This window comes from Myodes glareolus, chromosome 7 (genome assembly GCF_982192425.1).
Source record: "Myodes glareolus chromosome 7, mMyoGla1.1, whole genome shotgun sequence".
NCBI lineage: Eukaryota > Metazoa > Chordata > Mammalia > Rodentia > Cricetidae > Myodes > Myodes glareolus.
Genome location: NC_142032.1, coordinates 26381272 through 26396521, shown reverse-complemented (window position 1 = coordinate 26396521; position 15250 = coordinate 26381272). Strand labels below are relative to the sequence as shown.

The 15250-nt window shown below is 42.7% G+C and overlaps 1 protein-coding gene across 1 annotated transcript in view; it reads right to left on the bottom strand.

The window, feature by feature from the left end:
- Positions 1-370: 370 nt before the first annotated feature.
- The window catches only part of Htr7 (5-hydroxytryptamine receptor 7), a 94517-nt gene continuing 79637 nt past the window's right edge, over positions 371-15250 (bottom strand). The window contains exons 2-3 of the mRNA XM_048438905.3: positions 11042-11797; positions 371-1991 (exon numbers count right to left, since the gene is read on the bottom strand). Coding sequence (XP_048294862.1) covers positions 1949-1991; positions 11042-11797 — 799 coding nt within the window. The 3' untranslated portion in view covers positions 371-1948. The remainder of the gene's footprint in view (positions 1992-11041; positions 11798-15250) is intronic.

Below are 15250 nucleotides of genomic sequence, written 5' to 3'. Positions count from 1 at the left end.
ATCCTGACCACAGCAAGAGCCCAGGGTTTATCAAATGAAGAAACAAACACCCTTTGATTTAAAATTTTAGAGACACTAGGTGGATAAATCCCTACATTGGAAGGCAATTTCTACAAAACTGTCAATTATTCATTAGGTCTTGTTGCTGTTGTTATTTTTAGACAGCGTCTTCAGATCTAAACTCAGACTGTCTTCAGACCAGAGATCCTCCTGCTTCTGCTTTCTGGGTGTTAAGATGACAGGCATGCACCACTGTTCCCAGCAACCTGGTAGGGTTTTAGCAGACACAGCACAGAGGATGCTCCTACCATCCTTTGTAGAGTAACATGCACGACACCAGACCTTTTATCAAAACAATTACTTAGGTTGCTTTATTACAGCTACAAATAACCTTTATTTGATGTAATGTAATAAAACATTTTCAAATTTAACAACATGTATCTGACATAATTGGTATTTAAATTATGAATATAAGTATATACGGTCACTCTAGCAAATCTGCATCTCGGGAATTTGTACACACTTTGGAAGGACAGTGCCTAGCTCCCCTTCACGAGAAGGGGCCCTTCCCTGTGTCTCATAGTAAGCAATGTCAGTGACGACTAGAAGAAGTCCATAACCCTTGTTGGAACTCGTTTTATCCGGTGAGAGGGCAGCTTCCTTCATTGTAGGAAAATAACATCTCTTTCAGTTCTCTTTTATCAAATAAAAGTTTGCATTCATTTCCCCTGTGTGGTCATGGGTCCTCTTCTGATCTATGCCCTTCCATCTCCTTCACCCACATAGTACCATTTAAAGGACGCTATCCACAAAAGAACCCTTTCTGTCTCCTTACCTGTCCTTAATGCTGACCATTATTATTGGGGAGAAGGCTTAGAGGACAGAATTCATCAGGCACACATTTGATTTAAGATACAGAGAACGAACACAGAGACACATTCTCTACATGAAACAGGATGGCGTTCTGGAGTATTCACAACAGGGGTCCACGTGACCTCCAATCCCCACAGCCTAGCTGGATGAACAAGTTTATGCAGTCTCCAGAAGCACCGCAACCATTCATGGATATGCTATCGCCACACTCCTTCCTCATGACACACAGTTATAGAGCAGCCCTGTGGGCTCCTTGCACCCTCGTAGAAGATGAGAGAAAACGACATGCCGAGAATCATGTTAATATACAATGCAGTCAGGTGGCACTCACTCTTCTCCAGTGACCGTCCTCTCAGAGCCTTCAGGAGTGCGAGGGCAGGGAAAAGCTTTATTCGGGTTTTCTGCCTCTCTCCGTCCTGAGATCTGTTCCTGAGTTACACCACAATGATAGGGGGTTTAACAGCAGACGTACACTTGTGGGAAGTCACAAGGACCTTGCAGAAAAGCCAAAGTATTTGACAAAAGCTTTGGACAGACACTGCCCTGGGGAATCATTTGTATTTGCTGATGACAGATTTCTGTTTTCTAACATGGACATGCAACACATTCAACACTACACTCACTGCAGTTTGCTTAGAAAGACCCCTTCCGGCCGACCACGGAGTGTATGTACTCTGTCTCATGGATGATGCCTGAAGAGCTACCATGAAGCCTAGCCTGGAAGCATGAGAGTTGTGCGTTAGGATTTCCCCCCACTCACATGGATGTGGACTTGTGGAAAGCACCAGAAACTGCTTCCCTCCCAGAACCCAGCTCTGTTAGTGTGCTTACTGCTGAGATGGCTGTCTGACATTGACAGCTATTTTCATTTAAACACAATATCACTGATCCACAGGGAAAAAAAGGGAGAGGTCGCCATCATCCCCCAAAATACACTTTGTACAACAGATCACCCCCGGGTTACATTCCAGCCATGCCAAGAAGACAGAAGCCACGTTCCATTTTGAAGTCTCAGCCAATGATTTCGTAGTTTCCACCTGCTTTGCACTATTCGCCTCCAGTGTTCCACTCTGGATCATGTATCATGACCTTTTTTTCTACAGTGGTCAGAGTTTTGTCTATAAAAGAGAGAAAGACAAGAAAATTAGCCAGACCATAAGTTTGGGTTTTCACTTTGTGGTGGGTGGATTATTTCTTTTTTATGGCAGTCAGTGATTTCAATCTTTGGTGACTTATAAGGTTTCACGAGCATCTCTAATGGAGAAGAAAATGTAATATGGCTCTTTTCATAAATGTCAAAGGTTCTGTAAGTTACCAAGCCCGTAGCAATATACTTGAGAATGAGACCCAAATGATCCACGTAGAAATCTTTTATCATACAGATGTATCCAAAATTGGCTTTGCTCTCAAAAGTACTTAAAATCTTTACAAAATAGTATAACCTTTTCCTTACTTGAAAATAATGACTGTTAAAAGAATAATGACAGTCTGAAAAATAGGGGGGGGGGGGGCAATATCAAGGTTGGAAAGATTAAAGCAAGAATGAGGTGCAGGGGGAGAGAGGAAGGGAAATAGAAAGGCTAAACCAAAACTAAAGATGGATTAAAAGCCATACAGAAAATCTAGTTTATAAGCTAATCAAAATGAATTTTTTTTTAAAAAAAGGGGAGTCTGAAGAAAGATATCCTTCATGGGTGTAGATTGCTGCTCCAAGAAGGTGTAAGTTATTAAATGAACACCCTAGTTCCAGGGTAGGTTACATTCCTGTGAAGTTTTTTGTGGGAAGCTTGGGAAGCACCAAAGAAATACAGACTACTGCCATTTCCACAGCTGTTTTACCAGGCTAGGTGATAAGAGCATGCTGAAAACACCACACACTTTGGTTGAAATCAAACAGGAACTGACCTGAAAAATTCCTCTCTGATGGCTAACTTTCATACTGCCAGAAGATACCACACAGTCTGCTGGCAAAGAAAAGTCATCAGCAGTCTTATCCAGTTATGAATCCTTCATTCTGCAGTAGCTACCTGGCAAACAAGATGTGCCAATGGGTGATATAGTGGCATGGTGGTTATGGGAATAACCAATGACCTTCTGTTTAGACTTGCTCTACAGGATGTAATTCATTCCTATAAACCTGATCAAAGACTCATGGCTTGGGAGATCATAGTATCGAGCTACTACTACTACTATCATTATTATTACTAATTTAAAAGATTTCAAACTGCCTTTTAAATACTTATGTTTATGTCCATAGATTAATGCTACTCTCAGTCTGGGTCAAAAAAGTTTCTGTTGTCAGTTAATGCAGAGACTCAATCAGTTAAAGTACTGGGAATAACTGAACACTGAATGTTCAGCCTTAAGTGGCACACCTACATCACTCTTGCCAAGTTCAGGGAACAGGAAAGAAGAGGAGAAAGAGGGAATATCAAAGCAGGAAGATGAAATAAGGAAAGGGTGATGGAACACATCCTCTGGACATGGCATGACTACTGGATTCATAAACTCACAGACACGGTAGTCAGCTGCACAAGTCTGGGTCCATTAATGTCCCATCAGGAGTGAGGAGGGACTCATGAGGTTTCGTGGTTGTTGGGGGAGGACTTTGTAGAGTCACTGGAAAGTTACCCTTTCTAAAGAAGATAACCCTTCACCAATGTTCAATAACTAATTAAATACAGTGGGTCTCTCATACAAAACAAACATGAAAGTGGGTGGGTGGAGGACTTAAAAGAATAATGTATTTGGCCAAAGAGTGGTAAGAAAGAATAAGGGAATAAAGGGAATAAAGACTATATGATAAAAATAATCTCTCTCTCTCTCTCTCTCTCTCTCTCTCTCTCTCTCTCTCATACACACTCACACATGCACAAACACATGAAACCACTGAGAATCACATGGCCTAGTAACTCACCTACACAAAATCTAGAATCCTGTTTCCCTTCAGGTCTGTCTTCTAGACTCACAGAAGTGTAAGCCTTGAACCATAGTAAAATTTAAGCCAACAGCTAAGAAAATATCCATTTACCTGGTATAGAACTACATCCTCACAATGCCATATTTTCACAGGCCTTGGCTTACCACACAAGCACTAAGTTTAGGAGCTGGTTTAGGAAGTCGCAAGCCCAGGACCAGGTTTCCAGGTTAGACTCCCTGCCTCACTCACACTGTCCCTATATCTGAATCCATTTACCTGAAGTTCCCTTCTCAGCCCAGTCCTTAACAACTGAATTTTCCAGCTGATAGAATACTCTTCTCCATAAGACACAATCTCTGGCTTCAACCCTCAACCTCACACAATAGTGCCTGAGAATAACTGCTGTATTTCAACCAAGTCCCAGTTCCACAGACTAGAGTGAAGACAGGAAGTAAGTTGTCTCCTCAACTAAGGAACTCCGGAGACAATTCTAGCCTGGGACCGTTGGCTCTTCCCACCAAGAGGAAGGAAGACACCTAACATCCTCTAACACAGCTTTGCTCACACCGGTTCCTAAACTCTACGAATTCCTGAAGGCTTCAGTCAGCACCATCTCCAGAGCCCACCTTTTCTTACCACCCACCTACTAGACACAGTGACGATTTAAGGGTTCCAGGTCCCAGACTACTTAGATAGTATTAGCCTCTCTCCTCGTGTCAATACCATCTTCCTAGAACAGTCTCCCAGGCAGAGACCTCACATCTACATCAGCTTTATAGCACACACTCCTACTATTGGTAGGCTCTCAATCCAGCATGCCCACTATAGCCTAGTATCACTCCTGTCAATAACCTACCTGACTCCCTGGACTAACTCCAACCTATTCAACTTCCTGGTATCACTGAAGACATGTTCCAGGTCCACTGGCCACCTCTGTCAACAGCTGTCACTGGACTGGACTGTCCTTAAGCACCGAGAAACCCCTACCCTAAGCCCCCCACATCTCTTCTTATTAAATCCTACTACCTCGATATCACGTCTTTAATGATTTTACCATGTAAATTATTTCCCTAAGGACACCCCCAAGCCTTATTTTTATTGTGTACTTTTCTGTACTGTTTGATTATACATTGTGTTACCTGTATTTTTTAAAAAACTAAAGAAAAACAAAAACACAAGAAGGTGGTAGAAGAGGACAGGGCAAGGGCTGAGGCTCAGTGGGAGTTTGTAGCGTGTGTGAGGTTCCTGACTTTGATCTTCAGCATTACATAAAACACCGCATAGACCAATGCCCTCCCTACTTTAAGATACTTAAACTCTGGGGAACTGCATTGCATGGAGCGAAGAACCTGTTGTCATTACTAGTTGATTATTTAATAAAGGCAAAGCACTGAACTTGAACTTCAGGCAATTAATGATGAAGAAGAGATCACTGTGAAGGACATATCAGTAAAGAAAATGTTACTGAGAGATACATGTCCAGGGAATAGCAAACTCTTCTTTTTGCTTCTATCACCGAGGTAGGGGCCCATCACAGACATCCAGGATTGCAAGGGGCCTCGATGTTTCTTCCCAGTTTCCCCTGGGATGAACTTTACTTCCTTTCTTCTAAACTACCCCTTTCCACAAAGAAAGCGTGCAATCAGGTCGAATTCCAAAGCTGCAGTCTAAAGCTTGGAGCAAAAAATTGACAGAATTCATGGCAGAAACCCAAGGTTATTCTGCGATGAGTCACTGCTAAGCACCACTGCAGCTGACGGGGATTCTAAGAGGTTCTTTGAAGAGAAAGACAATGCAGTCGCCAAGGAGAAGAGGGGAGACGGTAAGGAAGAGCTGCTTCAAAACAATTCCATTATCCTCTTCTATAGCAAAGTATTTGAGAAACTGCTCTTCAGAACTGCTCATAAACGATTCCAAACAACAAGTCCTTGTGACACAATACTTAAAAGCAATCTGTGGCAGTTCAAGTCCGTGAGGAAGATCGCTCGACTAAAGAGAAAGACAGGATCCTTGCTCATGTCCCATTGTTACAATTTGTCATTGCCTTTATTTACACACTTGTGGAATAGTAAAAAGATTCAAATTGATAGTAGTGAATCAAAATTACCAGTGCAACAGTATTCAGGACTTTTTTTCCCTGCATTCACTCCGTTACCCCAAGGAAAGTCCTCGAGTGCCTGCTGGGCTCCTGGGGCTCTGGTTATGCTGATTAAGAAAATGAGGAAATGGGTGAATATTTGGAAGTGACAACACACAGTCTAGACTGTTCACAGAGAGAAAGGAGACTGAGGTGTAGCGGAAAAAACAATGGAGTCAAGAAGGCCAAGCAAAAAGTAAAATAACACAGACCCAATCCCAAACAATCAGAGAGGAAGAAAAAGGCAGAAGAAGTAATAGGGAGTTTCCCAGAATCCTTAGGGTAGCCTCCAGATGTGTGAGGGAAGTGGAAAAGTAGGAGGAGTCTAAGATTTCTCCTTTGTTCTGTTTGAGCTGTGGAGTACATGTCTTTGGTCACTCTTCTAGAGACCACAGTGACTAACTGCACTATCATTTAGACTCGTAGAGTATAACCCCAAATGTCACCCACCCTTATAATTTCAAAAAACAAGTTAGCAAAACATGAGACTTAAAAGCAACGTATGTCAAGTCCAGTTAGTGTTTGCTCGAACATAGCTCTGCAGTGTGGACCACACAGGCTCTAACTCTGACTGAAAATGATGATCAAGTATCACTAACCTCAACAGCACAAAACCCACAGGAGTGAGAACTCCCAGAGATGAAGACTGTTGTGCAATCCTCTATGTACCCCTGTCGTGCCTGGTGCTTTAGATCATGCACATAAAGCCATCTGGTGTTTCTAGTAATATCCATGAAAGGACTCTACAGCCAGCCTCCATCTTCGGAGTCTTCCATACACTGTCACGAAACCAGTGCCCTTACTTTGATGGCTCCATCCACTAGCTACAGAAGACATGGATGATTTACCATCATCTACACCAGAGTTTCCAAACCTTTCCTTACAGGTTAAGTCTTTTCTGCGGGAGGCTCTTGTGTGCATCATAGGACAGCTGGCAGCCTCTCTGACCTACACCTAGTAGATGGCATTTAACATCCACGCACACTCCAGTAATGACAATCAATAGTATCTTCAGACATTGCCAACCATCCCCAGGAGAAGAGGCAACAATTCCTCTGAATTGAGAAACTGTGGCCTACACTTAAAGTCCAAATTCTTGGGGCTGCATGGATCATTTGTATCACTATCTATTCATTTCTACTCCGATCTCCAGCTGTTTCCTCACTCTAGAAAGTAGTCTAGATCAGCTCTGGCTGGTCCGCCCTCTGCATTAGCTCCTACCTTGATGGCCCTACACGAATGTCACTTTTACCTGGAACGCTTCTCGGTTCGCTGTTAATGATAAATGCTTTAGCCTCAAAGATGAACCTTTCAGGAAGTCTCCTCTGATAGCGTTCGTGGAAGGACAAGCTAAGTCATTTTCTTCTCCGTTGATTGACACGGCTTTCTGTCTGTGACTTTCATCATAACGAAACAAAGCTGAGTGTCCCTGTGCTGTGCTGGATTCAGGCCATTATAGCAAAATATCATAAAGTTTATGAGACTGCTCTTCATTTCTAGAGACTAGAAAGTCCGTAATTGACGAGGCAGTAAATTTGGTATCTGTGAGGCTCTCTGTCTCCTTCATAAGCCAGTTCCCTCTGTTCCCTTTTACAAGGGCCCACCTGACCCAGTCACTTCATAGGGTCCCCACCTTTGGATACTGCTATATTAGAATCTATATTTCAACATATAAATTTAGGGGGAACACAAAAGTATGTTTCTCTGTTTCTATATGATCACCAAAGCATAAGCTTCTGGATTTCAAATACAGAGAAATATATGAACAACAGCAAAAGTGGTGCCACACTTTATGTACCCTCTATAGTGCGCACCAGTCATACAAAAAGAAACTGAAAGCGAGTATTCTAACAGTGGTGCCAACGACAAAACCTCCTGGCACAGCGTTCAAAAACGGCTGTCGTATGACCTCTACACAATAGTTCTCACAGTAAATGCATCCTAAAGCTGACAGATATTTTTAAGCCAATCATCTTAACCGATTTGCATTATTTATAAATTCAAACTGAGAGAGATGTAATTAGGCACAGTAATTCTCTCTTAAATCAAGGGACAACAGACTATTGCCGGTGAGCCAAATCCAGCTGGCCATCTCGTCTCTAAACTAACTTTTGTTGGTACCCGCGTCCTCTTGTTTACTGAAGTGGGTGACAGTGGCAAAGATGAGTAGTTTCAACAGAACCATATGGTTTTCAAAAACTTAAAATATTAGTTCTATGGGCCCTCACCATATAAGTCCGCTGACCCTTGCCTGGGACTAACAGGAAACCACACCCAAGCCTCCGCACTAGCTAAGGACAGATGGGCGAGCATATTTGTGTTATATTTGAACTGATTTATTTTTACAAAGGGTACAGTAGCATGAAACTAAAAGCACTTCTGAACACAGGCTTCCTGGGCTGAAATCCAGCTCTATCAATCTAATCTGAAGGACTGTGGGGAAATGACTTGACCTCGCCAAGCCCTTGTTTTATCATATCCAAAGTGAAAATGGAGAAAAGTAGCCCGTCATAAAGTTTTGAAGTTTCAGTGGTATTATTCCCACAGAGTTCTCAGCGTAGTGGCTGAGGATGAATCCTCAATCACTGTGAGCTATTATTTCAAACAGGGAAACACGTTTGGGTCACGTTTTTAAAATTGCTATTCTTATACCTGAATTATCAGTGAATGTATTAGATAAACCAATCCGTGAAATTATCCTTGAGCCGTCAGAGGCCTGAAAATAGAGAGACGATTAGGACATCAAGTCCCCTCTCCTAGTTCGCACACTGGCTGCTGAAGGGCGCCTCCTGCCACCTGCCTCATGCTGTCTGTCTCCCACACCATTTCCAAAGACTCTCCTCAACACATTCCAAATTGTGTTTCTCCTAAAAAATAAAACCAACACACGCTCCTCCTTCTGGCCTAACAATCCCAGTGCCAGGCAAAATAACCTTACTACTTGTACCAAGAAATAGCTCTTTCCAGGGGAGACAGAAGCACACCACCAAAATGAGTTACTCGTCCACTCCCTCACTTTCCCCTGATAACAAATGCAAGGCTATTTGATCAAGAAATCTATAGCTGTCATCAGCTCACCTTAACACCACCCGGTCCAAGCTCTAGAACTCTTATCAATGGCCTGGGTTTATTTCCTGTATTTGAGAAGTGGCCAGGATTCTGTCCAGATGGGACCCTCCAACCGTATAGCATGTCTAACAAACACAGTTCACTTAGAGTAAGCACAGCAGCCTAGCTGCCTTCCTAGCAAGTGGGTGTCCACTGCTCCTAGCTCCAGCATTCAGTAGCTCTTCGCTGCCTCCGACTAAATTTATCTGACAAGTGGAATTACGTGACGATTAAGGGCACAGGCACTGGGATGATTCATTCCACATCTCTCTGATCACAAGTCAATTATCCTATATCAATTACCCTGAGCCACAAGTTAATCCCCTGAGAACAGTAGCATGGTAGCTACTGCCAATGGCATTCTACCGCTGTCAATCACTGGCATAGATTACATAAACAGAAATAGAAAGCATAGCTTCTTCCCTGAGAATTTCCAAGTCTGGGGGGCAAATGCTCATTTCGTGGGATCATCTAGATTGGAAAAGTCCTTGGAGGTTGCTTATAATGAGTGTTCTAGAACCTGACATCACAGGCTAAATTTTTAAGTCCTGCCTTCTGTGTTGTGAATGATTTCATATGCACAGCAGTGTGCACACACTAGAAGTAGAAATGAATGCTGTGATGTTAGCCCCAGCTTAAGAAGCAGAACAGTTATACTCTAACAACTTCCCATTCTAAGACAAATGCACTCTAGTATTTAGAAGACTTGCAGTCCTAGGGCGGAGGTTATGTGGGATCTAACCTTAGCTGACACCTAATTGTGAGACATGTCACTTGCCCAGGCAAACTAACAGGGAAGGTCCCTCTGAACTAAAGCCCTCAAACCTCTCTGCTCTGTTCTTTCCTATTCCCATTCCTCATAACACAGGAATATATTCTCCACCAGAACCTTTTGTGATCTCATCCCAAGTTCCTTTTCTCTCTCAATGGTCAAATCTCCTCTATATAACTTTCTTTAATATGAAAAAGTCTTCATTTTACCTGCTAACCACACTACCATCTTGCCTCTCACCTCTGTAACAATGCCAAATTTGTTAATATGTGAGTTATTTGTGAAACTCTCAAGTCCTTACTAGCATCAGCTCTTTGTAGCACGTTTTCAGATCTCAACTCCCATTGGTCCCTAGAATATCAGAAACATCTCTCAGACAGTGCCAAAAACTTGACAACTCCAGCAGGAATCAGTTCCTGGATACCAAGACAGGACGCATTGCTTGACAGCTTAGTGGCTAGGGCCTTGTACCAGCATGCCATCTCCTATATGGATGAAGTTCCATACCAGAAAAATAAAAACAATAGATAAAGTAAAAAATAAAAAGTCATTTCTTTCTCAAAAAGGGCACTTCTCTGGAAACTATGAGATCACCAAGAAAGGTTCGTCACATGGAAGTACAAAAGCAATGAAAATGGTAAGGTCATAGGAATTCAGATAAAGATGCTGTTTATGATGAAAGAAATGGAGAATATCACCTTCCATGCCACCGGTCATATGAACTGAAATTCATCAGAAAACCAGTTTCTTCTTCCCTTTCAAATACCTAAATATCCTGGGTTTTGTTGTTTTGTTTTGTTTTCTGTTTGTTTTTTTTATTGATTTTTATTGAGCTCTACATTTTTCTCTGCTCCCCTCCCTGCCTCTCCCCTCCCCGCTTAAACCCTCCCCCAAGGTTCCCATGTTCCCAATTTAGTCAGGAGATCTTATCTTTTTCTACTTTCTACTTCCCATGTAGATTAGACCTATGTAAGTCTCTCTTAGTGTCCTCATTGTTGTCTAGGTTCTCTGGGATTGTGGTTTGTAGGCTGGCTTTCTTTGCTTTATGTTTAGAAACCACCTATGAGTGAGTTTTTAACCTCAATACGAGTGAGTGGAAGTATTCTGAACTCACACCTGACGTCTGGGAGAACATACGTTAGCCACTGATTCAGGGAGCTCTCCCCAACATTAAAGAAGCTGCATGAAAGGGGGTGAGGCATAAAAGGGTGACAATGATAAGTAACCTTACAGCATAAACTCGACTCTCTCGGGCCTCTCAGCAAGTTTCAGGGCCTCGTGCATGCCTGCCGCAGAGAGCTTCCGATTGATATTCCGGTATTGGCACTGGAGCAGGCTGCGGTAGGTGGTCCTCAGGTCCCGGTTGAAGAAGGCATATATAAAAGGGTTAATGAGAGAGTTTGCATAGCCCAGCCACAGACATGTCCTCTCCACCCACAGCGGAATGCAGCTGCAGGAGGTGCCACAGATAAAGGGCCTTGCTGTGGACAAGAGGAAAAACGGCAGCCAGCACACTGTGAAGGCTCCCACGATGATCCCCAAGGTGGTGGCTGCTTTCTGTTCCCTCTTGAAGATGGAGATGTTTTTCCTTTCGTGTTTGAGCAGTCTCGAAAGATTTGCACACTCTTCCACCTCCTTCTGGAGCTTCACCACACCATTCAAGGAGATGATGCTCTCCGGTTGCACGCGCGGGAAGCCTGGGAACTTGTGTTTGGCCGCGCTCTTCCTGGCGGCCTTGTAAATCTGATAGTACATGAACAGCATGACCGACATGGGGATATAAAACGCCACGGCGGTGGAGTAGATGGTGTAGCCAAAGTCCTGGCTAATCAAGCACACTTTGTCATCGTTCACATTCTGAGCCCATCCGAAGAGCGGTGGTAAGGTGATGGAGGCCGAGAGAAGCCAGACCGACAGAATCATTTTGGCCATGCACCTCCCATTCTGCCTCACAGGGTATGTGAGGGGTCTCGTGATCCCAAGGTACCTAGCGGAGAGATGGAAAGATAAGAACTGAATACAGTCATCACTGGACACCCACGAAATGCTACCCGCCAGGCTCTGGCAGCAATTCTCACAACAGTAGGACCATTGCTTCCATTTTGCAGGAAGGTAAACTGGGGCTCTCGTGTTTTACCTCTCTACTCCAGGTCATGCCCTTTGGTCAAGTTAACCATGTTTTACTTACACCTTGTAGATTCTGGCAACCAAGGCAGCCAAGGAGGTAAAGGTGAACGGCCTGCATCCTCTCATGACCACCACCATTCAAAACAGGGTTAAGACATCACTCCTTGTGGGCAAACATCTTCACAGCTTAGTGAAGGTCTGTCACGCTGATGTTATATGTCCCCCTCATCTGCACGGTCTTAGTTCTGGCCAGCTTTTAATTCCGTCCAATGTCCCCCTGGCAGTAGAGCTTGGAAGGTCACTGATTTGTGAGCTATTTGAGGACTCTTAGGATTTGGAAATGGAAACAGGAGTAGGAAATAAGTATTTTTTTATTTCCATAAAATTCTCACAAAACAGTAACATCGGAGGAACATTCTTTGACATTAAAAGCAGCCTGCCTTGCGCTCCAGTTCTGAGAGGGTCCACAGGAAAGGGACAGCACTCATAAAGAGTAGGCAAATGCACTTTCATCCCTCTGTGAGCATCTAGAGAACGAATAGGTCTGCATTTCTTTTATCAGAGGTTTACAATGCCAAAGGGACAAGGCAGACAGACAAAAACATACACTGTGAGATGTTTGACTAAAGGCTCAATGTTTGTAAATGTTTGGAATTTCTCTTTGTGTATTTAATGGTCTTGAGAAAAGCTTGTCTTTCTGGCGGGGTTTTGCTCCCCTTATGCATGCGGAAGATCCACTATTGAAGCACGTAGAGCAAGGTTCCAGCTTACCAACCAGCAGCTCTTTTCCTGCAAACTTTCAAATGGTAGAAGACGGAAAAAAAAAAAAACCTGATAACATCCCAGATGCTTAAGATATCTCACAGAAGTTCAAAATCATGCTTCTTTTTTGATGAAAATTAGCATTTCTACATCATTTACAAAACAGAGATACAGTAAAAATTAACAAGTCAGATTTGCTTATTCACCATGAATAGATATTCATTCCTTCAATAAGTGTGAGTGTTTCTGAAATTGGCGCTAAGGTCCCAAGATCCCAAAGTTGTTCAAATCCCTTATGTGAATATTGCATAACCTATTTACAAACACACACACACACAATTCTTGACTCAAATCATGTCTAGATGACATATAACACCTAGACAGATAGAAACACTATGTAGAAAGTTGCCATAGAGTATTGGGAATCCTGGCAAGAAGAAGGTGAGTCTGTACGTATTCAGGACAGATAGAATTGTCATAGGCCTAACCACTTGGCATGTAACCTATGATTGACTGCATATACTGATAAAGAAATCACAATACAAAGGTTTGACCGTATTAAAGGAACTGTTTCTATATGCCATGCACTGTCTAAAATGTTTAGTATATAGTAATAAATCAAAGAGATAAAAATCTTTTGAAAGCATCACCAAGTAAAATTATGAAGAAAATAGGGAAGAGCTATAGCACAGTTAGTAAAAAGGGATTTTTCTGTGCCTTCCACTTAGGTGGTCATTGCATAATTTCTTCATTTCACAAGTTTTGCCTTCCTACTTCATGGCAAGAATTGTCCATAACCACGGGCTTATCAACTGAAGTTAGAACCATTTTTTTTTTGGGCTCCCAATAGTATAAAAAAAGACCAAGGATGTTTTTCTAAGAAATCAAGAATCATGACCATGTGGATAAATCAAGCAGGTGCTTGTGTGAAAGCCTCATCCCTACTGGCGAGCTGTCACAGTGTTGGAAGGCATTATGTACACTACCAGAGGGGGAATAATCATCAGCCATACCCATCTGTGCTCTTTCAAAAACTATGCTAATGCCCAGCATGGAAAAACATACGGTGGCATGAATGTCATGGGAGTAACCAACCACCTTCTGATTGTATTCAATGCTAGTTCCACAAGTTAACAGCCACTCCTGGCACAATTTTTAGGGCAAGGAACCTATGGCTAGATACATCATTGGCCTTAGCAGAGTGTCTATTACTATTACTCTGCTAAATGAGACAGTAGGAAGCTGATCTTTATACCCATAGACGGGTGCATTTCTCAGCCTTCACCAAAGCAGCTTCTTCCTGCAATAGATGATGATTGACACAGAGAGCCACCCTCAGTCAGGGTGCAGGGAACAAAAGACTGGACGCTCAACTGCAAATGGGACATCTAGTTCACACGCACTCTTCTCAAGGATCAGGGATCATTACAGAAAAGGGAACAGAAAGATTTGAAGAGCCATTTGTGGTAGGTAACACAGGGAAGGTGTGTCTTCTGGAACAGGAAGGGTGTTGCACATATGGGTTCATAGCAGCCGTTGACAGCATGCATGATCTGTGTAAGCTCCAGCAAAGCAAATTCTCACTGAGGATGGAGGGGGTGTTCACAGAGCCCCACCCCTAGCTGAAGAGCTGTTGGCAATTGACAACCATTGAGAGAGGAAGAGTCAGTTTTCTAAGTATATCTACCTAATAGATCAACCATGACAGAGAGGAAGGCCACATACACAAGAATATATAGGCAGGACAATTTGGAGTACATGGGTTAAACAAAACATGTTGAGTGGGAGGGAAATGGGTAGATCTAGAAGGAGTTGGGTAAGGGGGTGAATACGATGAAAATATGTTGTATGAAATTCTTAAGGAACTAACTTTAAAAGATATGCACAACAGAAGCGGGAGCTATTCCCTTCACAAGAGCAAAGAAGAGCAAGGGGAAATGACAGAAGACTAGGGACAACCTTCAAAAGCATGAGCCCAGTGATCTAATTCCTCCAACAAGGTCCCACCTTGCAAAATTTCAAGAACTTCTTGAAATACTGCCACCATCTTGATGTGGGAGGCCCTTCTGTATACGTGTTGCTTTTATTTGTTAATGAATAAAGTTGATTTGGCCTATAGCAGGGCAGAAAATAGTCATGATGGAAGGGATATATATAGAGAGAGAGAGAAGGCAGAGTCAAGGAGACACCATGTAGCTGCCGTAGGAGCCAGATGCTGGAACCTTACTGGGTAAGCCACAGCCTCGTGGCAATACACAGAATAATAGAAATGGTCTAACTTAAGATGTAATAGTTACTTAATAAAAAGCTTGAACTAATAGGTCAAACAGTGTTGTAATTAATATAGTTTCTGTGTGATTATTTGGGTCTGGGCAGCCAGCCAGAAAACATGTGAGTAGTCTCCGTTTACACCTCCCGGGAAATAAGTACTCAACACATGAGCCTGTGGGGGACATTTCATATCCAAACTGTAACGTTTATGTGACAGTCAACTTTAAGTGAGTCTCCTATGTATTGTCTCTTCTCTTCTCTTCTCTTCTCTGATGGTCAA